This window comes from Mustela erminea, chromosome 5 (assembly GCF_009829155.1).
Source record: "Mustela erminea isolate mMusErm1 chromosome 5, mMusErm1.Pri, whole genome shotgun sequence".
Classification (NCBI taxonomy): Eukaryota; Metazoa; Chordata; class Mammalia; order Carnivora; family Mustelidae; genus Mustela; species Mustela erminea.
In genome coordinates, this window is record NC_045618.1 from 11,322,417 (window position 1) to 11,346,209 (window position 23,793).

A 23,793-nucleotide genomic window follows, 5' to 3' on the forward strand; every position below is an offset into this window, starting at 1 on the left:
TGTAGTATCTTTCTGTGTCTCTATGTACTGCACGTTGTTGGTATTTAATTCACACACATCACCCTCCGAAAAGATGTAAAATTGTTGCATAAGCCATTTTTCCAACCACTTTGCATGATATTTTTTATTTTAGGCTAAAAAAACAATATGAAGGCAGCTTTCTGAGCCAATCCATATTGTAATTATATGAGATAGTCTTCTATGTCAGTGTGTTTTAAACTATGAAGTCTTTATTTTCCTCTAAACGTTACCATTGTTCGTTTCTTCTTGCTTTGTTTAATTTATTAGGGAAAAGTGTAAATATATACAAACAGTGACAGATGAGGGTATTTACCCCCATACTTATCATGTTATCATCTTAGCCATTCTGAATTTGTAGTCGGTCTTCCGACTACAAATATAACATCCTCTCCCTTCTTACCCTCAGTATTATTTTCAAAAGGATATGTATTCTGCTGTAGGTGCACACAGTGTCCTACAGATGTTTGATTCTGGGTTGAGTCTTCCATTTCCTTACTCATCGTCTCCCTGGTGGTTCTAGCTGTTATTGAAAACGGGGTGTTGAAGTCTCTACCTGGTACTGTTTTGTCTGTTTCTCCCTCTGCTTTGGTCAGTTTTTGCCTCATGTATTTTGGGGCTCTCGTTAGGTGCATGTATTTTATAGCTGATACGTCTTCTGTCTGATGGATTGGCCCTTTTATCCTCATAAAATGTCCTTTTGTCTCCAGTAATAATTTTTGTCCTAAAGTTCATTTAAAAAATCTGGTATTAGTATAGCCACTTCAGGTCTCTTTTGGATATTGTATGCACATTATCTTTTTTATTTCAGTATGCCTGTCTTTTAGTCTGGCTTGTGTCTGTTGCAGACAGTATGTAGTTCTATCATTTTAAAAAATCTATTCTTTCAGTCTCTTCCTTTTGAAGACTTTGTCTTTGACAGAGATCACAAGTAGGCAGAGAGGCAGGCAGAGAGAGAGAGGGGTGAAGCAGGCTCCCTGCTAAGCAGAGAGCCCAATGTGGGGCTCGATCCCAGGGCCCTGAGATCATGACCTGAGCCGAAGGCAGAGGCTTAACCCACTGAGCCACCCAGGCGCCCCTCAGTCTCTTCCTTTTGATCAGAGTCTTTAATCACATTTACATTTCATGTATTTACTGACACCTTTATATCTGCATTTGGCTATTTTCTTTATGTCTTGTGTCTCTTTCCTTTATTCCCCCAATACTACCATCTTCTGTGTTATGTAGGTTAGTTTTTAATATACCATTTTAATTCCCTTGTTTTTCTTGGTGTTTCTCATTCTCCTATACAGTTTCTTTTACTATATTTTCAAAGTTACTTTCCTAGTGGTTGTCTTCGAGATGATAATTAGTACCTTAACTTGGAATTGTGTAGTTTGGATTATTATCACCTTAATTCTAATGGTATATTAAAATTTTACTCCAGTATAACTTCATTCTTCTCCCCACTCCTGTGTTGTTATTATCACCGAAGTATATCTTTACCCTTTATAAACCTGTCAACACAGTTTTTTTTTTTTTTAAGATTTTGTTTATTTATTTGACAGAGATCACAGGTAGGCAAGAGGCAGGCAGAGAGAGAGGAGGAAGCAGGCTCCCCGCTGAGCAGAGAGCCCGATGAGGGGCTTGATCCCAGGACCTTGGGATCATGACCTGAGCCAAAGGCAGAGGCTTAAGCCATTGAGTCACCCAACACAGTTTTATAATAACTGCTTTATGCCGTTTTTTAAAAATCAGGAGAAAAGAGTTAACAAACAAAAGTACTTTTATGCTATCTCTATACTTACTCAGTTACTCTTCTTACTTCTTTGTGTGGATTTTAGTTACCGTTTGGTGTCCTTTGATTTCTGCTTGAAGGATTCTTTAGTATTTCTTTTAGGGCAAGTCTCATAGCAGCAAATTCTTTATCTTTGTTTATTTGTGAATGTCTTAATTTCTTCTTTGTTTTAGAAGTCCAGTTTTTTAAGTTCAACTTTTGGACTTTCTCAGGGAGCATTTTCATTGATTGCTTTTTTTTCCCCCTGTGCATGGGTCCTACTTTTTTGTTTTTGTGTTTTCTATAATTTTTGATGAAAAGCGGACATTGTAAGTAGTACAGTGTGGCAGGTGTGGAAATCAGATTTCCCCTGACAGCCAGTTTGTTGTGTTTGCTGTTTGCTTTTTATCGTTTAGTCACTTTCCCGGACTAGTTCTGTGAAGTCTGTATTCCTTGTCATGTGGTTTCAAGTCTCTGCTCATCTAGCTTAGCCATTAGCTAATGGTTGGACAGAGATTTGCTTAAATGCCTCGAGCCAGTAAGTCTACTGGCTTTTGCTGAAGGTTCTCCATGTGTTTATCGGGGGCATGTTTTCAGTGGTCTGGCAGGCATGGTACTGCTCTGCCTCGTTATCAGTTCTTGCTTGCACGGAGCCTGGGACTGGTTGGAGGTGACAGGTGAACCACTTCAGGTCTTCCCTGTGCATGCACACACCCTTGCTCTGATGCGTGGTTTTATAGGTTTTCAGGAACACGTCAGCTTTCCAAAGATCCCTGTGGGCATTCCCATCACTTTTTCCTTTTCAGTTTTTGGTCATCCTGTTCTTACCCCAAATTGGTTATGTTGCCTGAAGTAGCTATGGTCTTAAACCTTTGCTTCTAATTGTTTTCACCAATGAACTCTGGACCGTCATTTTCACAGAGAGGTCAGGGAATGCAGGCCTGAGAATGGAGCTTCCCAGGGTGGTGTCAGGTCAGATAGCATGTTCTCAGGGAAGAGAGCTTTGGGGTCGCTCCAGGCCTGTTCTCCCTCCTCCAGTGGCTGTTAGGCTGCTGCTTTGGACAACTACTGGAGTTACAAAGATGATGGTCTTCCAGGCTGTCATGGAGTGTGGAGAGAGGAGCATGGCAATAGAGCAAAGGTAAAATGCCAGAGAGCTTTCAGTTCATTCTTAACTGAGTTCTAGCCGTTTGCTTGAGTAAATGCCAGAGTTCTAACAACACTGTTTTGCCAGTGTTCTTACTGCTTTCATGGAGGAGCAGAATTTCAGAAGTTCTTACTCCACCATTCCAGAAATGCTTCTCCCTCCTAGGATTACTTCAAAGTAATCCCCAAACATCATATTATTTTATACATGAAATATTTCAGTGTATATTAAGAAGGAGAAGTGTAGACTTGAGGAATACGCTTCACATTCACTTTCCTATGTAACACTTTCCTAGTCCTTCTGTCCATGCTCTTCCTTAGTATTGATTCCCAGCCGTGGGCCTGCTCATTCCCATCCCCTTTTTTAAGTTGCTGTGTTCTCTGTTTCCATTTATCCCCCAAAGTATCTCACCTTACATTGTTGCCTAACCAGACGATTTCAGTGACTGGACGAGTGCAGTGATTGTTGCTTTTCAGTGAAAGTGTTAGTGATTGGTTCTAAGGAGGGAAACAGATGACACAGTTGACGTACAGTAGAGTTGAGGCTAGAGATCTGTGGAAGGATTGTTTGGAATTTTGTTTGGAGACAAGGTCGGGAAGAAGAAGTCAGCAGAGTTTCCAAAGTAGTTTTGTCTAAGAAGTTTTAAATCACATGTTTATTTTACTTTGCCTTATTCCCGGAAGTATTTGAGGCAGTCTTAAAAATCTTACAGTTGTGTTATGGACCAGAAAATAATAAATATTACTGTATGGAATACACAGTCCCTGGATAGAGCTCTTAACCATGTTGGGGTCTTATCACAGAAGTTGGGGTTGAATCATTAATTATGTAAATGTAAGTTTATTTACATTTGTAAGTTTACAATTTGTAAGTTTACATTTGTAACTTACATTACATTTGTAATGGAAGTTTACTCCATAAACTTGTACCTTCTAAAAAAGGGTACTATTAGAGTTAGATCACCGTTATCTTCTACATCCCTTAACGGTTTCTTGATCAGTCATTGAGAATAACGTTGATCTTTCATTTTACTGCATCTTTACCACTCATTATTTTAAGCGGACCAGTTTCAAAGACATTCAGCATTCTTTTGTTGAGTGGCAATTACATGGTTTGGGCTCAGTCTGTTTTCACACAGTGTGTGTGGCATGGTCCATTCACCACAGGATATGTTGCAGTAACAGAGCCAAAGCCTCTGTTTTTTAATGTGTTTTATTGATTGTGTTCTCAGGTTCATCAAGGCATATAAGAAGTTTGGTCTCCCTCTTGAACGGTAAGCTCCTTCGTCACTTGTTTTTCATGTTTATTATGTAGCAGGCTTTTTTTGGGGGGGTGGGTACTGTTTCCCACTTAATACTAATGCTGGGAATTTTTTTTTTTTTTTCATCCTGGAAACATTCTTTTACAAATATTTATATCTTGTGTGATTGTACACGTCCTTTTGGGGAGGGATGCCAAAAATGACCATCTGTACAGAGATTTTGCTTGAGTGGACAGGAAGCAAGTACATGCAGAATACAGGGAAATGATTTCCAGAAGAGATGTTCAGATAATTCCATTTGGAAGAATGCACGTATTTAGTCCTTATTTAGTAATGTAAATTCGTGATTTTGTAGCCTTCTACTTCTTAGTAGGGTGTCATGGGGATTAAGTGTAATTAACGTCTTGCCAGCAAGAACTTACTAGAGGGTTGGCTGTCATTACTATTTTACAGGCATTCAGGAAATGAACTCAGAAGTTGGATTTTAGCAAAAGACCACCTCAACTAGTTCATTATTTTGCTTTGTCCAGAATCAGCAATATAGCCCATACATAATAGTATTGACTTGACGGAAATAGCAGATGCCTTTCTCTTCTTCCTGATAAACTCATGGAGTGGAAGGAAATTACAGCCTGTGTGTTTTGTGTTTGTCTTCTCCATTTGGAGAGAAAGCCGTGATGGGTAGCAGTAGTAGCAGTGGAACCAAGAAGGTCAGGTGCACCTCTCCAGGGTTGTTGCTGGCCACCCAGGATAGAATGCTTATCTGAGGTAGGGACCATAAAAACCACCACGGTGTGGAAGAGTGCCTCTGGCCCCTTCTGGCAGACTGATTTTTGGACATTGATGTGTTCTCATGCTCCGTATGAGATCACTGAAACATACTGTACTTTGCTTCTAGAAATATTGTAAAGAATGAAAGTAGGCTGGAGGGAGCAAGGTGAGCACAAGGCAGCAGAAGAGTGCAGACCGCCTTGGCACTTCTCCTACGGCCACTGTCAGGCAGCCCATCTAGTTAGCAGAGAAAGCTGACTCCTTCCCCTGTGTTCTTTGAAATTACTTTGTGGACTATTCCAAATCACAGTTCCTGATGATGGAAAATGAGTGGGTTAGCTCTCAGAAACTGTTGGAGGCTTTCTTGCTGGAGCCTTGGAATGATCAATAAAGTTGAGAAGAATGTAATGTGGTTTTTTTTTTTTTTTTTTGCAGGAGCAGGCTTATATGAGCCCAGGGGGTATCTCATGGGACATTAGAGAAGTGGGCACAGGGCCTTGATCTGTCGCTGTATTTGTCCTTCCTCAGGCTGGAGTGCATAGCACGAGATGCCGAGCTGGTAGATAAGTCTGTAGCAGATCTGAAACGCCTGGGGGAACTGATTCACAACAGCTGTGTGTCCGCCATGCAGGAGTATGAAGAGCAGCTGAAGGAAAACGCCAGCGAGGGTAAGTTCTCCCAGACCCAGCGCTTGCGGACTGGGGATTGTGCTTCTAATGGGCTTTGTTTTTGAAGAACAGGCTTCTATCCCATGCATCCCAAATCCTTTGAGGTGTGTATTCTGACCTGCCCTGACGTGAGCTCAGTGTTGTAAGATTCCAGAGATCTGCTCCCAAATGAAGTCGATTTGCAGAAGGTGGGGAATGGAGAGGAATGAGCGACGTGGTTTCTTCTGATGTTGCTACAGAAAGCTTAGATTGGTTTGAATGATGTAAAGTCTTGAGTGGGCAGAGCCGAGTGGATGCATCTGTATTTTGGCTGCAGATGAGGACATTACAGATCACAAGCGTCACGAGTCGTCTTGGTTATACAAGTACGGATGGTGTTACGGCAGACTTAAAGGATTTAGAGAGTTAATGGAATAAATAAAATATGGGGTGAATATTATAAACATTTTTGTTACAGTGAGATTTTCCTGGCACTAGCATTTGTTGCAATTGGGCTGGACGAGTTATCCCCTCACAGCCTTCTCATTTGCAGGGGAGAAGAGCAGTGCCTGCCCCTGAGGGTCTGAGTGGTCCCTGGCTGATTCCAAGTGGGAGAGGGAGAAGCGCTTAGCATGGTGTCTGGCTTGCAGTGTTCACTGACACCAGGGAAGAATTATTTGTGCTTTTGATCTTCTTTTTAAAGATAACTACTGAAGGAAGTAGAATTTCAAAGTGTCCTAAGTGTAGTCAGAATTTTCTTTAGATTTATTTTCCTCTTTTTTTTTAAAAAGAAATTGACGTGGTTTGGACAGTGCTCCATGTACATGCTTTTTATTTATTTATTTATTTATTTAAAAAAGATTTTATTTATTTATTTGACAGACAGAGATTACAAGTGGACAGAGAGGCAGGCAGAGAGAGAGGGGAAAGCAGGCTCCCTGCTGAGCAGAGAGCCCGATGTGGGGCTCGATCCCGGGACCCTGAGATCAGGATCCAAGCCGGAGGCAGAGGCTTAACCCACTGAGCCACGCAGGTGCCCTAGAATACATGGTTTTAGATAGCATTCAGAATACACCCAAGAGTCAACTTTAAGTTTACCATGTTTTCATTTTTCATTGTAATTGTTGTGAATAAATTTGACACTCACAAGGCTCCAAATTGAAAAACTGGTAACCCTATTTCTTGGATCTTTCTAGAAATGAGAAAATTCATATTACAAAAAATGAATAGATCATGTTTTGTCCCCTTACAACACAAATACAGCAAGCACACTCTTCTGCACCTTGCTTTTTCCATCTCCTGGTATATTTTGGAGATAGTTCCTTCTAACAGGCTCCTCCCTCCCACATCCCTCTTTCTTTTTCTTTTTTTTTTTTTAAAGGTTTTATTTATTTACTTGACAGAGAGAGATCACAGGCAGGCAGAGAGGCAGGCAGAGAGAGGGGGACGCAGACTCCCCGCTGGGCAGAGCCTGACGTGGGGCTCGACCCCAGGACCCTGAGATCATGACCCGAGCTGAAGGCAGAGGCTTAACCCACTGAGCCACCCAGGCGCCCCCCCCCACATCCCTCTTTCTTGATGCACTTTCTTTTTCCGGATCTGGCTGATTGCTTCCTCCTGCCATTGCATAACCTGTTGCCCCTACCTGTTACTTGCTGTGAACTGGTGTTTAGTGTACTCTGGATCTAGGATGGCATTTCTAATGCAGATGGAAGTTTTTTTTTTTTTTTTTTAAAGATTTTTTATTTAATTTGAGAGAGCGAGAGAGAGGGAGAGAAAGCGAATGCGTGAGCTGGGGAAGTGGGAGAGGGAGAAGCAGACTCTGTGCTGAGCAGGGAGCCCAAGGCAGGACTTGAACCCAGGAACCTGGGATCATTGAGATGAAGGAAGATTCTTAACTGATTGAACCACTTGGGCCCCCCTCTCAGATGGAAGATTGTCGATAACTCTTTTAAGTGGAAAATTTTTGTTCCTAAAAATGCTTACATAATTATGTATTTGTCCTATCCTACATTAGACATGTTTCTAAATATTAGTGCCAATCTCAACTTCTCAGGGTTTGAATTTTTTTTTTGCCTCTTTTTTTTGGGGAGGGGGTGTCTTTAGGAATGCATCCTACTAGCTCTGTGCGGTTAAAATACCATGTTTTAACGTTATTAGAAGACTTTTCTTCGTGTATTTAGGCCACTAACTTAATAGATAATGCATCCTCTTTAATTTTCAGTTATTTTTAAGTTTTTAGGGATTGCTTTTCTCATTTTGACTCAGCTCTGAAACATTTCACATTTGACTTAACTATGAAACATTTGAAGACTCTCTTGGGCCAGCATGGCCCCCCACCCCTCCCCGGCACGAGTCCTGCTTTCACCATTTTTATTAATTTTGGCTTTATCTTCCCACTGTGTCTTTGTGAGAATTTCGGTGCGTGTGTCCCTCTTCTACAGAAGATAGCATACCGTGTACTGTGTTCTTCAGCTGCATACTTCACGTGTGGAGAGGACTGCCTATCGTGTAAACATCCTCTTTCTTTCCTTTTATAATTTCAGTGTTCCACCACTTGGGTAGATGTTAATTCAGACTTTCTTGTTCCTGAGTAATGAATATTTGGGTTGTTTTTAGTCTTTGGCTATTAAAAAGACAGCTGTAGTAAACTCAGAGTCTAATGGATATGCTGTTTATATCTCTACGAGCATGTCTTCTGCATAGGTTTCTGGAGGTGGCACTGCTGGGTCCTGGGGAAGCATGACTTGGTTGGATTTTACCAAATTTTCCAGCAGTCTGATACCATAATTTATATTGCCACCAGCAGTGGATACTGGTACTTGTTTATAAGCCTCACAAATAGAGGGTATTGTCAGATGGTTGGGTTTTGCCAAACTGATTGGTGAGAAATGGTGTCTTGTTTTTAATGAGGTAGGTTGTGTTTTCTAAGAGCCATTTGTGAACCACTCGTTTTCTCTTCTGTCCATTTTCTTAATTTTTAGGATTTCTTTTTCTAATTAAGGTTGTTGGTTTTCTCCTATAATTTGTGATTTGTCTTTCTACTTAGCTTAGGGCATTTTAAGAAAAACAAATTTTTTATACAATTAAATGTATCAGTCTTTTCCCTTATTGTGTTGTTTAGATTTTGAGTCTATTAACATTGCCTCTACTCCCAGTATCAACAGGAATTCACTGTTAATTTTTCTCCTCTTGTGCTTGTGTGATTTCATTTACTTCTATATCTCTGATCCACTTGGAGTTCTTCCTGGTGTATCGAGTTTTACTATTTTTCTTTATGGTGATTATATGTTTCAGTGCCATTAAAAATGGTTAGTCTTGGGTGGCTCAGTGGGTTAAAGCCTCTGTCTTTGGCTCCCGTTGTGGTCTCAGGGTCCTGGGATGGAGCCCCGCATCGGGCTCTCTGCTCAGCGGGGAGCCTGCTTCCCCCCCCCCCTGCCTGCCTCTCTGCCTACCTGTGATCTTTCTCTGTCAAATAAATAAAATCTTAAAAAAAAAAATGGTTATTCTTTTCCCCACTGCCTCATTTTTTTTTTTTTTTAAAGACATGCATAATCCATGGTGGATAGACTGTAGGTTAAGGGACATCAGTTATATAACCTTTGCTTTAGTGTTGTGGTAAATAATTTTGTATGCATGCCAGCTTGCACTGTGCTCTCCCACCAGGCATTGCATGAGGGGGTCTGTTTTCCTTTTGGTCTCATCAGTGTAATGTTTTCAAATTTTTGAGTTTTTCAGCATGATAGGTTAGAAATGCTATGTGTATATACTTAGTTTGCATTTCTCTGATCACGAGGGAGGTCAAGTATTTTTCAAATGTTTAGGAATCATTTATTTTTCCTTCTCTGAATTATCTCTTTACCTTTGCCTATATTTCTGTTGCAGTCCTTTTATTTTACAGATGAGGAAACTGAGACACAGAGAGGTCAATAACTAGGAGTTAGAGAGAAGGGAGCAAGGGGTAGTTGGTGTAGATTTGGAAATAAATCTCAGATTTCTGATTTTTGGAGAAGTGCCTTTCCCATTTTCACACATTCTGTTCCAACTGTCTTCAGAATACATTGGGAATAGCATTTGCAACTGAATTCTAGAGGAGTACAGAAGAATATCTAAATATTTATAATTTTAGCATCGTTTTATCAACTTGAATGTTAAAAAAAATATTTTCTCAGGCTGTGAGCCATCTTTCCTCTCACAAACAGGTGTCATTCTTGTGCCATCATCTTGCCAACATCTGGCTAGAGTTGACTGGGTTTCATTTTTAATTCGAGGATTATTTTAATTAGTCATTAGGGCTAAAGAAATATTTGCATGACACCTTTTGTTCATCATTTCAAATGGTATTAACTTTATCTCCTATTTTTTAATAGAGAAAATCATCTTGAAAATACTTGAGTTTCTTGAACTCTGCTAATAGGATAATTAGAAAACAAAAGAAAAAACTAAAGTATTACTACTAATCCTTCAGAATCTCCTTTACTTTCAATTTTGGAACCAAAGTTAAAATAGGAAGATTGAAATAGAATTATAAATACCCGTGGATTAAAAAAAATCCTGAATCTTCAAAAGCTGAATTGTTTAGAGATTATTATTACTATTATTTTTAAAGATTTTATTTATTTATTAGAGAGAACACAAGCATGGGGAGCAGCAGAGGGGAGAGGGAGAAGCAGGATGAGCAGAGAGCCCGATACAGGACTCAATCCCAGGACCCTGGGATCATGATCTCAGCCAAAGGCAGAGACTTAATCATCTGAGCCACCCAGGCGCCCTTGTTAGAGATTATTTTATGAAAGTTAATTGAGAAACTTTTTGACTTTAGGTTACATCTTTGAACTAACAAAATAAGTCAGAGATCTATATCGAGTGAGTAAGCATTTCAGTGTTTGCTGATAATGTTTTCTGTGGAACTCAGCACATTCTCACTTAATGGATGTGAAATTGGTATCCTTTAGGGAAAGGACCAGGGAAAAAGAGAGGCCCAACAATCAAAATATCGGGGGTCCAGGTTAATGTGAAATCCATTATACAACATGAGGAAGAGTTTGAGATGCTGCACAAATCGATCCCTGTGGACCCCGAAGAAAAAAAAAAGTGAGTCTATTCTGGGCACACGCGTGAGTGGTTGTGCTGTAAGAAAGAGCTGAAGTTGTAGTTGTGTGTTGTTACGTAGTGTTCTCATTGTCTTTTGTGTAACACATTAGGAGAGTTTGTCCATGATCATTTGTGTTCATTTCCAAGTTCGAAAGGCCCCTCCTCTCATGTCCTCCTGGTTTTGAAATTCCTTTAGATACTGCTTAACCTGTCGAGTGAAAGCTGCACATTTTGATGTGGAGTGGGGGGTGGAGGATGATTCGCGACTCCTGCTGGGAATTTATGAACATGGCTATGGAAACTGGGAGCTAATTAAGACGGACCCAGAGCTTAAGTTAACTGACAAAGTAAGTAAATGTGTGATGCTGGAGATTTCCAGAGGATTTGTTATATACAATATTTTTATATGGATAACTTATTTTTTACTATTTTCTGGGGGTTGGGGGATCAGATTGGAAATTAGTACAGTAATACATTCCTGGGATTTCTTTGTTTTGGGGAATATTACCTTCTTTAGTGGACTGTGGTACTGTTAGACGAAGATAATAGCCAGGTGACATTTTGGGGAAATCACAGGAGAAATCTTAAAATTTTAATTCTATACGTCCAATCTCATTACAACAAATACCAGGGTAAGATCATTGATTGAAAATACAAGGAGTCCTCGGCCTTAAGTGTTGGCCTCTTGTTTAAAACCGTTTTTGAAATCACCATGTTCCAGTTCTCCTCACAGAGAAGGAGCCACACCTTGGTATTTTTTGTAGTGGAATTCAACATTGGCCGTACTTCTCCCACAAACTGAGCCTCCCACCCTGTCCGTTGTGAATCAGGCTACCCGGTAGGAAGGCCGTGCTCAGAGCTGTAAGCAGGGAAAGCCGACTGGCTCAAATTTTAGTAGGACGCGCTCCTAGCAGGGCTTTCCCTGGCACGTCAAACAATGCTCATCCCATGTGTGAATTGTTCTCAGAGGGTGACAGCACCCCGCCGTGAGCGCGGAGACCAAATCCAGTCTGGCCTGAGAGGTCCAGCTGGGGCAGCAGGGACGGATCACGTCCTGGCATAGCTCAGTGCTCTCCGGCAATGCTCTAAGAAGCATTTTCAATCTAAAACGAAGCTTTAACCTAGCTCCAGGGATTCCCTGCTCCTGGAAGGAGGAAATCCACGACGGCTGGGATGCTCTAGCAGATGAAGCCAACAAGCCCCTCCTACCTGAGTTGTTCTACCCTGTTAACAGCACAGGTAGGAGCCAGTGGGAGAGCTGGATTTCTCCATCCCATTTTGTAAAATGAGAACGGCTCATGAGGGATTTTCAGTGACTGGGAGCCATGGACATTGAGATAGGATCTGAGGCTTTATCTGTCTTTCGGGTGGTTGGGGAGGGAAAGGACTGCGCAGTTCTTCATTGTCTCTGTGAATCCGGATCCACTAACCGGGACATGGGTGGTGGCGGGTGCTTCTCTTCCTTTCCTGTTGAAGATTCTGCCCGTGGAGACAGATAAAAAGCCTCAGGGGAAGCAGCTGCAGACCCGAGCGGACTACTTGCTCAAGTTGCTCAGGAAAAGTCTGGAGAAGAAGGGGGCCGTGACGAGCGGGGAAGAGGTGAGCACGGCTGCCGGGCGGGCACCCTGCAGAGGCCCGAGGTTCCGGCCCTGCAGAGTTAGGTAGGACAAGGGACGTTGCGCTTTCTGGGCGCTGCACTGCACGGTACCTTCCACGGGCAGGTGTTGTTTTTGAGCTTCCAGTCATGATGGTTTCGTTGATGATAATAGAAATGTTCATTCGATAATTGCCCTGGACATCTTGGCAACTTCTTTACAAGCCCATTCTCCTCCCGTTTTGCCTCAAAATAGTCCTTGCCTCTGCCAGTGCCTTTGGTCCAGAGACGCACTGCCACTTCCTTGTGCTGCTTCCTCAATTCTGGAACATGGTTCTGGTTACTGTATGGCTACCACCAGCTTTACCTGGTACGGCTGACCCTGGGCTGCTTGTAATCATGGATCCCAGAGGTGACGTTGGATAGTTAGAGTCCACGGTTCCTTCGGAAACTGGCCTTCAGTTGTGACTGTCTTGTTTACTCAGTACACAATACCAGCGAACTTGCTAATGAGCTCATCCGAACCTTATCTCCATTTATTTCCCCAATTTTTCATTTCAAAATCAGGCCTAGAAGGATGAGAAAAATCACAGTGAAATGTTAACATCTGGCGCTCACAGTCTTGGTGGGGTGTGTGTGCTCAGTGCTCCTAGAACTCAGCCGTTTACATAAATTTCCTTATATTAGAAACAAAACAAATTTTAGGGGGAAATGTCTCCCTAATCCCATACCTAGTCATAAGTAGGGCCATTCTCCAGATAGCACGTTGAGTACGAATTATACGTTAGGTTCTGGAGGGACAGATTAGATCATGTTTATATTTGTTTTAGATCTCTGTATCATATTTCAGTGGATTGAGAGCATTTTATTCTTCACCTTCATTTTTAGGTAGAGTGTAAGTCTAGATTTTTAAAATGTTATTTTTATGTCTCATAGATTTATTTGTATCTTTGTGCACAAATGTGCTTTTCCTTCCTTTGAATTCTGTCTTTAGCATGAATGCTGCACACTGGCAACAGTTTCAAGGATATGCATGCTTTTATGTAGTGTAGGGACATGTATGGTACATTACTGTTTTCCTTTTTCTCCCCCAGGTAGAACTGGTTACGCTCCTTTGAACTGCCTCTGAACTTTCTCATTTGAGTTGGGCTGCTACTGCTCTGCAGAGTCCTAATGTTACTTGGTCATGCTTCCTGAGGTTTGTGGTTTTCATCGTCATTTTTTCTCCTTTCCAGGCCAAATTAAAGAAGCGGAAGCCTCGAGTAAAGAAGGAAAACAAAGAACCCAGGCTGAAAGATGAGCATGGGGTTGAGTTTTCATCTCCTAGACATTCAGACAATCCGTCGGAAGAGGGAGAAGTAAAGGTACATGGCTAAATTCCAGTTGAGGGTTCTTTTAGGCTACATGTATTATGCCGGCTGGTATAAAACCATTCAGAATGTGTTTGGTTTACACAAAGAGTTAGTAAAGTGAAAATAGAATATATATGTCTCTGCTTCCCCTGTGAGAGAGTGATTTGTTCATTCAAGCCAGCCGTCACGGGTCCATAGGTAATGGAAGTCAGTGACGGGACCTCTGTGAGGTGTAATGATAAATGACCCGTGACACCCAGCCCCGTGGTTGAAAAAGGTAGGGAGTGGTTGTGGGGACTCCAGCTTACCAGGGGCCTCGCACCTCTGCAGTTCAGTTCATTATGGGCCAGCAGAACACATCGGTGGGTCAGGTTGGCCCACAGCCTGCCAGTCCGTGACCTCTGGTTTGAGCAAAGTGAAAAATCGGTAGCATTCAGTGTGTTGTTTCAGTGAGTGACAGCTTTAGGGGATTTTATGTTGTTGCCCTTCAAGTGTGATGATACTTTGAGATTAGCTCCAAGAGCATCGGCAGTGGGCACTGAAACTGGCATGAATTCGTCATGGACACACGAGTTCAAAAAGTCGTAGCAACCGTGACGGTTACTACCGATGGTTACTAACGTGACGGTTAGGTGATGGGTCTGTAATATCTCTGGTCCTCAGTTTTCTCCATCTGTGGAACGGGAATGATAAGGCTTATGGTTGAAGGGTTGCTGTGAGAATTGAAGAGAGGATGTGAGTTGCAGAGCATCTGTGGCTGCAGCCTTACCGGGTTATTACCAGAAAGCTTAGCCTTGTGTGAGTGAGTGCCGTAGGGTGCGTGTGCTGGAAAACAAGCTCTAAGTAAGTGGAGATGCGGTGATGAACCGTTGCGGACAGCGCCCCTCTCTCCAGAAAGCAGATGAGCAGATCTCAAGTTTGTGGCAAAAGCTCACAGCCCTGTTTGTTTTCTAGGATGATGGCTTAGAGAAAAGTCCAATGAAAAAGAAACAGAAGAAGAAAGAGAACAAGGAGAACAAGGAGAAACAAATGAGTTCTAGGAAGGACAAAGAAGGGGACAAGGAAAGGAAGAAGTCAAAAGATAAGAAAGAGAAGGTATTGCTTACTGAGATACCCATAGTATCTGAAATTTCTTCTAGAATTTAGACAGAGTGGGGCTTGAGCACCCTGAAATAATCGTCTCTTTGAGGGTCCATCGAAGAAGGAAGGACGGGGCTGTCAGAGGGATGCCCGCACCTCTTCTCACAGAGAGGGGAATGTGCAGTTGGGGAGTGTTTTGTTTTTGTTTTTGTTTTTGTTTTTTAAACTATAAACGGCCTTTAGTTGATCTCTTATTACATGTTTCAGAGGGGAATTTTTGATGAGATAGGACAGGTGAGAGAAAGCTGCATTTACAGGTAATGATGTCAAATATGTTCTCACATACATGGTAGAAGAGACAATACACAGATGAATTTGAATATTTGAGAAGTAGAGGAGTCAACCCAAATATATCAAGAGAAGCTTTTGGAGTAGAAATGGATGCTGTTATATAATCTTCACTTAGGGACTTCGGTGAGGGTAACTGCAAACCAGATTTCTGGTAGGGTGTTGGGAGTGTGCTTGCTGGCTTCTGATGAAATTATTTTTCAGTTAACCTTTAGTCATTAAAACATAGAAACAAGTAACATCTATAATTCTGCCATTCACTGATAATCTCTAATAGATTTCCTCATCTTCAGAATTTTTGTCTTAATATGTGTATGTACAAGTATAAAAGAGGATCAGATCAGACTTTGGGTAGCCCTTTCTGCCCCCTGTCCCCTGCAAGCAGTACATCAGAAACAACTTTCCCCATGAATAGGTAAATGTTAAAATCACTTCAAATAGATAAAGATTCTGTTTGATTATAACACCTTGGGAGCAGTATAGACTTCGCATATTGAAATCACTTCCAATTTCTTAAGTTAGGAAACGTGCTGTGCCAGATGCCTTTGCATTTCTGCTCCCACAGAAAGATACTCTTTTTTTAGAGTGAAATATTTCCAAAATAAAAGCACAGGGAACCATTTAACAGACATCTGCTTACCCACCACCCAAGGTAGAACTGTGGCCAGCATTCTTCCACATTTACTCTAGGCGCATTTTGTTGGGCTGGTGTATTTTGTGTTCTGTGCACATCTTACCAAGAGTATTGAAACCCCCCCCCCCCACTGATCCCCCATATTCTTCTTTCCTGATTTCCTTACTCTGCCTCTTTTTTCCTCCCATGGTTTGAAATCTTCCTATCCATGTTTTTACGCTTTTACTATATTTTACACAATTGTAAACAAAGCATAGTAATATTTTTTTAAATGTTCATCGTACATGTATGTATCTCCATCCTTCTGTATCCAGATTCATGTACATTTCAATCATTTACAGCATCGTAGTTAAAACAGATTCCTAGGTCAAAGTGTATGATTATAGGCTGTTAATAAAAGATGCTACATAATAGAATACAAGAGTTCTGCCAGTTTATAATCACTGCCTGTTGGTGATGTTTTTGTACATTTTATGGATGAGGGAATAGAAGCCAAAATAGCATTGTCCTGAAGCTGAAGTTTTAATTGGGTGTGTTTGGAGTCAGAAGTGGAAATGATGTACGATTAAGCCATTCATTAAACATGTAGATTTGATTACGTGATGTTTCAGAAGACTTTATTTTACCATTTTTGTAAACTGAGCCTGTCACATGGGCCCTCTGGAGTGGTGTGACATAGCTAAGATGTCCAGCTTACAAGGCAGGATTGCACCAGTGACAATGACTCCTTGTAACTCTTTTTCAAAAGCCTAAAGGTGGTGATGCCAAATCTTCAAGTAAATCGAAGCGATCTCAGGGTCCTGTCCATATTACAGCAGGAAGTGAGCCTGTCCCCATTGGAGAGGATGAGGATGATGATCTGGACCAGGAGACATTCAGCATAGTAAGTCTGGAAATTGAGGGGTGCCGGTGTGTGCGGCCACAGCGCCTGCTGTGGTTCTGCCTTCCCCAGGGCCAGCCACACGGCCTCCGCTGGCCGAGCTGTAGTATGTTACTGTGGAACACATGGCTTCTGCTATCTAAAGACCTTTTGCTCTGGGATAGGCAGGCAGGAAGAGGTTTTCGTACCCTGTGGTGAGAAAGAAGTTTGGGGAATCGATTTCCTGTCTTGTGCTCCCAGTCAGAAAGGCTGTGGTAGGGGGTGGGTGGGGGTGGCTCAGTTGGTTAAGCATCAGACTCTTGGTTTTGGCTCAGGTGGGGATCTCAGGTTTGTGGGACCGAGCCCCGTGTTGGGCTCTGTACTGAGGGTAGAGCCTATGAGATTCTTTCCTTTCTCTCCCCCACCCCCCACCGCCCCATGTGTGTATGTGCTCTCTCCCCCTCTCTCATATAAACAAACAAACAAACAAATAAATAAAATCTTCATTAAAAAAGAGAAAGGCTGCAGGGGCCTTTAGAGGCATTTGGGAAACAGAGGTTTTCACTGAGCTAATAGTTACTGAATACTTTCTTGTGCCAACCCCGGAGTCATCTACTATGTTGCAAAGAGAATTGCTTCTCTTGCCGCTGACTTCACATTTGAGTAGGGGAGATAGATAGCCACACGGGTCGTGCTCGTGCTTCTGTGATGGGCAGGGGGGTTTCTTTAGTAGATGGCTCTAAAGATCCTGTAAGAAGGGGATTGACCAGGCAGGGGCTATTGGGAAGGCATGCTTCGGGTGGCGATGCTTGAACTGCGTTCTGAAGGAAGAGGGAAAGGTCGTAAAAGGTGAGGGGAAGAAAGAACATGTCAAGGCAAGGCAGTGGCAAGCGTAAAGGCCGTGTGGCAGGACCACCGGTGCTGCAGTGAGGTCACAGAAGGCCACTGTGGCTAGTGTGGCGAGAACCAGGGGACATCACATGAGGACTAGGTCAGGGTTCTGGCTGGGTGAGTGAGAGCAGTGGTGAGCGTGAGTGTGGTGTGTCCTCCATGCTGCCACACTGTGGTGCTCGGGGCTAAGACATACCCAGGACACGGTCTCTTTCCTCATATGGGATAGGCAATGTGATGGGGAGGGGAGCGCATGGGCCAGGGTTCGAGTGGGAACGGAAACACGCCAGCGTGTCCTCAGGGACCTTAGCCCCTCACTGGAGCTGCGTGGTCTTCACTGTGCTGTGCTCCACGATTCCTCCCGCCTCCTCTGCCCAACCTTCCACAAATCACAGCTCCCTTGAACAGTTACTTCAGTCTCAAAGAGAATCTTATCTTCTAAATCTCGAAATACTCCTGCTGCATAGCAGCAAAGGATAGAATATTGACCTCACCCTGTAAGGTCGTTGTCTCTCTCATTGCTCCTTTCTCTGTGTTCTCAAAAATCTGTACACACACATATTTTTTCTTTGTCCTTAACTCATTTTTCTTAATTCTCTGTACTGTTCTGTGTTTTGCTGTCTGACGGCAAGTAGCAATTCTTATGTTAAAGTACATCTGGGTGTTAGAAGTATTTCTAAAGAGAAAGGTATGTCAGTAAATGCATAAACTGACTGAATAAATTCATTGTACAACCAGCCTTTTGAGCTGATCTGTTTCCTGGTTTTTCCTTAGTCCAATATGTATGTATGTATTTATTTTAAAGATTTTATTTATTTATTTGATAGAGAGAGAGACAGAGACAGAGACAGTGAGAGAGGGAACACAAGCAGGGGGAGAGGGAGAATCAGGCTTCCCACTGAGCAGGGAGCCAGATGTGGGGGTGGGGGTGGGGGGTTCGATCCCAGGACCCTGTACCTGAGCCGAAGGAAGATACTTAATGACTGAGCCACCCAGGCACCCCTTAGTCCAGTATTTATAAGGGAAAATCCTAACCTAATGCTTCTAATACTAACCATTTATTTTTTTTAAATGCTTTCACTTATTGGCTTTTTGTCATGTTTAAATATTCTGAAATCTTTTGAAAAATGTAGAAAAATTTAAGAAATTTAATAGACATTGATAACAAGTACCATGAAGCCTTGTCAAATGTGTTTTTAAGACTCAAGAGTTAAGTTGAAGCCCCTGGTGTTTCTCACTCTAAACCCACACTTGTCCCTTTTTACCTCCCCAAAAGTAAGGGTAGTAGTTTTAGATCTCGGTACTGTTCTTGTGCTTGGTTTTATTAGCATTTTATGATTTCCGTTTGTCTGTGAAGACAATAAGGACTCACACAGCCAGGCACTGTTTGTGCCTTTATGTCTTTTTTCTCCACAACAATCCTATGGGATAGCTAATTCTCTCCATTTTACTTACTAAAAAATAAGGTGAAGAGGGTCACCTGGCTGGCTTACTTATTATAGCCTCACTCTTGATGTTGGGGTTGTGAGTTTGAGCCCCACGTTGGGTGTGGAGTTTACTTAAAGATAAAATATTTAGGGACACCTGGGTGACTCACTCAGTTGGTTAAGCATCCAACTCCTGGCCTTGGCTCAGGTCATGATCTCAGGGTTGTGGGTTTGAGCCCCGAGTCGGGCTCCCTGCTCAGCTGGGAGTCTGCTTGAGGTTCTCTCTCTCCCTTCTCCTCTCCTCCAGCTCCCCACTCATGGCGTGCTGTCTGTCTGTCTCTCTCTCTCTCAAAAAATAAGTAAATAAAAATAAAATCTTTTTTAAAAAAAGGGAGAGTCACAGAAGCTATTTGTTAATAGTTAAGATGGAGAGCAAAGATTTGACCCGAGAGTTTGGCACAAGCACCTGGGTTTTTGACCCGTCTACTGCACGGCTGCCTTTGTGTCCCTACATGACAAATAGTTTTGCTTTGCTTGTTGAAAGACTTTATAAAAATGCTACACTGTGTATATCCTATAACTTGATTTTCCTCTGCAGCATCTCTGTTTTTGAGGTTGACCTATGTTGGTAATTTAAACCTGTTTCAGGGGCACCTGCCTGGCTCACTTGTTGTAGAGCACACAACTCTTGATCTCCGAGTTGTGAGTTCAGGCCCCACACTGGGCTTAGAGCTTACTTAAAAATAAAAATTAAAAACTAAAAAAAAAACCCCTTTCATATTATTTTATATCATGACTTCCACAATTCATTGTTTCTCGTGTAGATGAACCTCGGGATTTTCCAAAGGTTTATTACCAAACACAGACAGCAGCAAGGTTCTTGTAAATATTTTCATTTAGGGGGCGCCTGGGTGGCTTAGTGCATTAAAGCCTCTGCCTTCGGCTCAGGTCATGGTCTCAGGGTACTGGGATCGAGCCCCGCATCAGACTCTCTGATCAGCGGGGAGCCTGCTTCTTCCTGTCTCCCTGCCTGCCTCTCTGCCTACTTGTGATCTCTGTCTGTCAAATAAATAAATATTTTCATTTACACATGTAAGTGCTTCCCTAGACTGTACAGCTTGCGCAGAGCTCTGGGTGTTTCCTTGGGCGCGCACTTTAGTCACTTCAGTCGGTCCTGTGACTACCCCTTCCAGCTCTTACAGAGATTTATACAGACTCCTAACAGGGAACCCGAGTTCCGGTGGCCTCCCAGTCACAGAAACACTTGGTCATTTCTGACTTTTTAATTTTTGCCAACCTCTGAGGGGTATGAAGTATTGATCAGTGAGTGTTTGTTTTCATGTCTGTGAGGCATTCGTGTTTGTAGTGGATTGTATTTTTGTATTCTTTGTATTCTTTGCCTGTTTGGGGGTAATTTGTTCTTACCTTTCCTATAGCAGTCCTTTATACGATCATGATACTGATGTCTTTCTTACCCGTTAGAGTCATCATGGACACCTTCCAGGTTATGGTAAATCTTCTTCTTTTGTAGACTTCTTGAAAATTGAGGTAGAACTCCAAAAAGTAAACAGAATTATCGCAGAGTGATAGAAGTTTGTAGGGTTTTCTTTGTTCTGAAATTTTGTGCTCGTGTGCCTTAGTAGTTTGTTGTACCAGATGCCTCATAGTTGACAACCATGCTCTATGGGTCTGAAGCGTTTTCTTGAATTATTTTGTGGTGATTTCCTCCTGATTCTTAGTTTTATCTTTACAGAACTTTTTGTTTTGGGAAACTGGACTCTGGGAGGGGTCCCTAATATTACTACCTTTTTTTTTGTTTCTGTCTTTTAAATTCGGCATTCTAGGGGCACCTGGGTGGCTCAGTTGCTAAGCATCTGCTTTCGGCTCAGGTCATGATCCCAGGGTCTTGGGATTGAGCCCCACATTGGGTTCCCTGCTCAGCAGAGAGCCTGCTTCTCCCTCGCCCACTCCTCCTGCTTGTGTTCCCTCTCTCTCTCTGTCAAATAAATAAAATCTTAAAAAAAAAAAAAATTCTACTTTCTAGGAGATTTACCCCCACTTTATCTCACATGAGTATTTCTTTTAAGCTTTTTACTTCTGTTGTCATGTTTTATATCCAAAATCTTCCCCCTGCCCATGGTTCTCTGAATGTTTTTTGTATTTTCCTTAAACTTGTTTTCCATCATCCATGTTAGATGTTTGTTTCCGTTGATTTGTAATCATTGGTTGTCTGCATACACACTTGGGAGCAGGGGACTAACCATCCGGCTAGAAGCTCTGAGCGTGGGGGTGGGGCTTGGTGGACGGACGACTTCCAATGCTCACTGGTGATATGGCTGGGCTGCTTCACTGGAAGACTTGCAGTGGGGAGTTTCCTTGTCTTAGCTGGTCAGATTTCATGGACGAGGACCCTCCAGTCCCCTGAGTAAAGGGTGTAGGCCTGGCTCTCCTCATTCTGGAGTCTCCCTGGGAGGCAGAAGGCCCGGTGCTGGCTCCTCTGGTGTGTGTCCGCTCATACGCTCCTGTTTCCGTGCACAGCCCAGTTCACAGTCCTCTCCTTTATCTTCTCCAGAGAATAACCTCTTTTGGTGGGCACAGTTGGAAATTTGGGTATCTTTTGTGAATCTGGGTATTTGCTACTTCTGTGCATTGTTGAAATAACCACTCCTTAGTTTTAACCAGAGGTACCTAGCTCTCCTTAGGTTATACTGCCTGAGGTTATATTCCTCAGGTAGTATAAACCAGCTCGTTCTCATGCAGGTCCCTTAAGTCATTTCCCTTGCTGCCAGTATTTTGTTGCTCTTGTTTTCTCTTTCATTTTCCCTTTTTTGTGGGCCTCTTTTTGAAACACTCCCTTTGCTGTTCGGTGGAGTTGGGCAGGAGAGACAACGACTCTTGTGTTCAGCTCACCATCTCTATCTGCAAGGCTTCTCCGTAGTTTTTTGCAAGCCCAAAGGACTTGTAACTTTTCTGTCCTGCCGTTTTAGATAGGTTATCTGGCGGTGGGACATTACTGGGTTAGGCCTCTAATCTTGCTTCTCATTTTATCTTCATAATGGCCTTCTGAGGCTTTATCATAGCCCTCTTATAGATGAGGAAACAGCATTTTGAGCTATAATAAAAGGAAGATATAGAAGTCATCACTCTGAGAGGTGATAAAGCCAAAACTCTGAGAGATGCTGTTGGGACCTGCACCTCGGGTTTCCCGACTTGACAGCTACACTTGCTCCCAGGGCTTTAACCCGTTCCTCCTCCAGGGGTGCGATGGCACGAGGGATAGCCGGGTTTTCTCCGGGCATTCACGGCCCAGGGAACAAAGACAAGAGGTCTTTGCTGCAGGTGTTTTATGTCTCTACTCTGTTGTCCTGTTCCAGTGCAAAGAGCGGATGAGGCCAGTGAAAAAGGCTCTGAAGCAGCTGGACAAACCCGACAAGGGGCTCAATGTGCAGGAACAGCTAGAGCACACCCGAAACTGCCTGCTGAAGATCGGAGACCGGATAGCCGAGTGCCTTAAAGCCTATTCAGACCAGGAGCACATCAAACTCTGGAGAAGGTAAGTGACCGCAGCCTCAGAATGCCTGGTGCGATTTGGCAGTGTGTGTGTGTTGGGGGGGGGGGTTCTGGTTCTGTTTTATGAAAGGTGACACAGCCACCTAATGAGTTCCCCCCCACCCCCTGATAAAAACCATCTTTTGTACCCGCAGGCTTCAGTTTCTTTTTCCTGCAATAGGCCATTCCACTGAGACCAGCCTTTTGAATAGGTAGGATGATGTCACCATTTTATGAGAGAACAGCAGGGAGACTGATTTTGCTGGCCTGGTCTCAGAACAAAGACTTGGTCTATAAACCTGGAAGGAATAAAAGTCATCTAGTCGCATTACTTCACCCACCTCAGGCTGATAATAATAACTGTTTGAATAGTTCTCTACTGACACACGAGGGGAAAGAAGGATTAAAACCACCAGAACGGTGATTTTTCCATTCTCTCTGATAATTGAAGAACTCTAGTAGTAATTTGTATTAATGCAATTTAATCCAGAACTTTAATTTGTAAGGCACATCATGGCTCACATATACTCATTTATGTGCTCACTTTTGATTTTTTTAGGATAACACAACTGGAATTTCTTTCTCAAAGATAATTGTAGCATTTAGTCTCTTTCCATAATCCAAAGTGACTTTGAACTCATGTACTTCATGGTTCATGTAATTATGCTGGTATAATATGCCCAATCCCAGTGGATTGGTTTTGAAAAAAATGGATTTAAGAGAACTTTGTCATGATGCTATCCATAGCATGCGTCACACCCATTCAGGAAAATTAAGTTTCAAAATGTGATTTTTGTTCTCCTTTACACGTCACCAACTTCTTCCTGTGCCTAGCCACTGGGCTATTTTTCTAGCCAAGTTAATCCCTGCTGGAAGAGAACAGAAGGTCATCCTAGTACGTAGATCTGTGAAGCTAGGCTTTCTGCCGGGCACTGGCGCTTGTCTGTGTTGAAGTGTGTGTGTGTGTGGGGAGGGGGCACTGTAGACCTGGCTAGCAGTTGTTCCTAAGAAGGTCCTTGCCCATTCCAGAGACACTGTACATGCTGAAGTGGGCATTGCAAGACCAGGTATGGCAGGTGTTCAAGAAGGAGGCGGGGCCTGCAGAGGAGTAGTGTGGGAGGATGCCCTTCTGAGAGGCAGGCAGGGGTACTTGAGCTGGGCAGACTTGCTTACAGGAGAGTTTTCAGGCTTTGGCACAGGCTTTGGCACAGGCTTATAAGTGGGCCAGTGAGGGGGGCTGGGCGGGTTTTAGGGTTCAGAGGCAGTTTGTTAAGACCACTGAAGCCCACTCTGGAAGACCTTAAAAAGGAAGGGACAGTGCAGCAGGTGTACGGCTTCGGGAGCCAGTCCCGTTTCTGTGGGGGG

General features: G+C 42.8%; 1 protein-coding gene across 14 annotated transcripts in view; it reads left to right on the top strand.

The window, feature by feature from the left end:
* Positions 1-23,793, top strand: part of CHD2 (chromodomain helicase DNA binding protein 2) — a 130,886-nt gene that overhangs the window by 91,803 nt on the left and 15,290 nt on the right. For 13 of the 14 annotated variants that reach the window (XM_032342123.1, XM_032342119.1, XM_032342125.1 and 10 more), the window contains 9 exons: positions 4,153-4,194; positions 5,482-5,621; positions 10,556-10,694; positions 10,891-11,041; positions 12,171-12,293; positions 13,524-13,652; positions 14,595-14,735; positions 16,451-16,585; positions 22,254-22,432. In XM_032342123.1, the coding sequence (XP_032198014.1) occupies positions 4,153-4,194; positions 5,482-5,621; positions 10,556-10,694; positions 10,891-11,041; positions 12,171-12,293; positions 13,524-13,652; positions 14,595-14,735; positions 16,451-16,585; positions 22,254-22,432 (1,179 nt within the window). The remainder of the gene's footprint in view (positions 1-4,152; positions 4,195-5,481; positions 5,622-10,555; positions 10,695-10,890; positions 11,042-12,170; positions 12,294-13,523; positions 13,653-14,594; positions 14,736-16,450; positions 16,586-22,253; positions 22,433-23,793) is intronic. The other variant, XM_032342128.1, reaches the window with a different exon arrangement.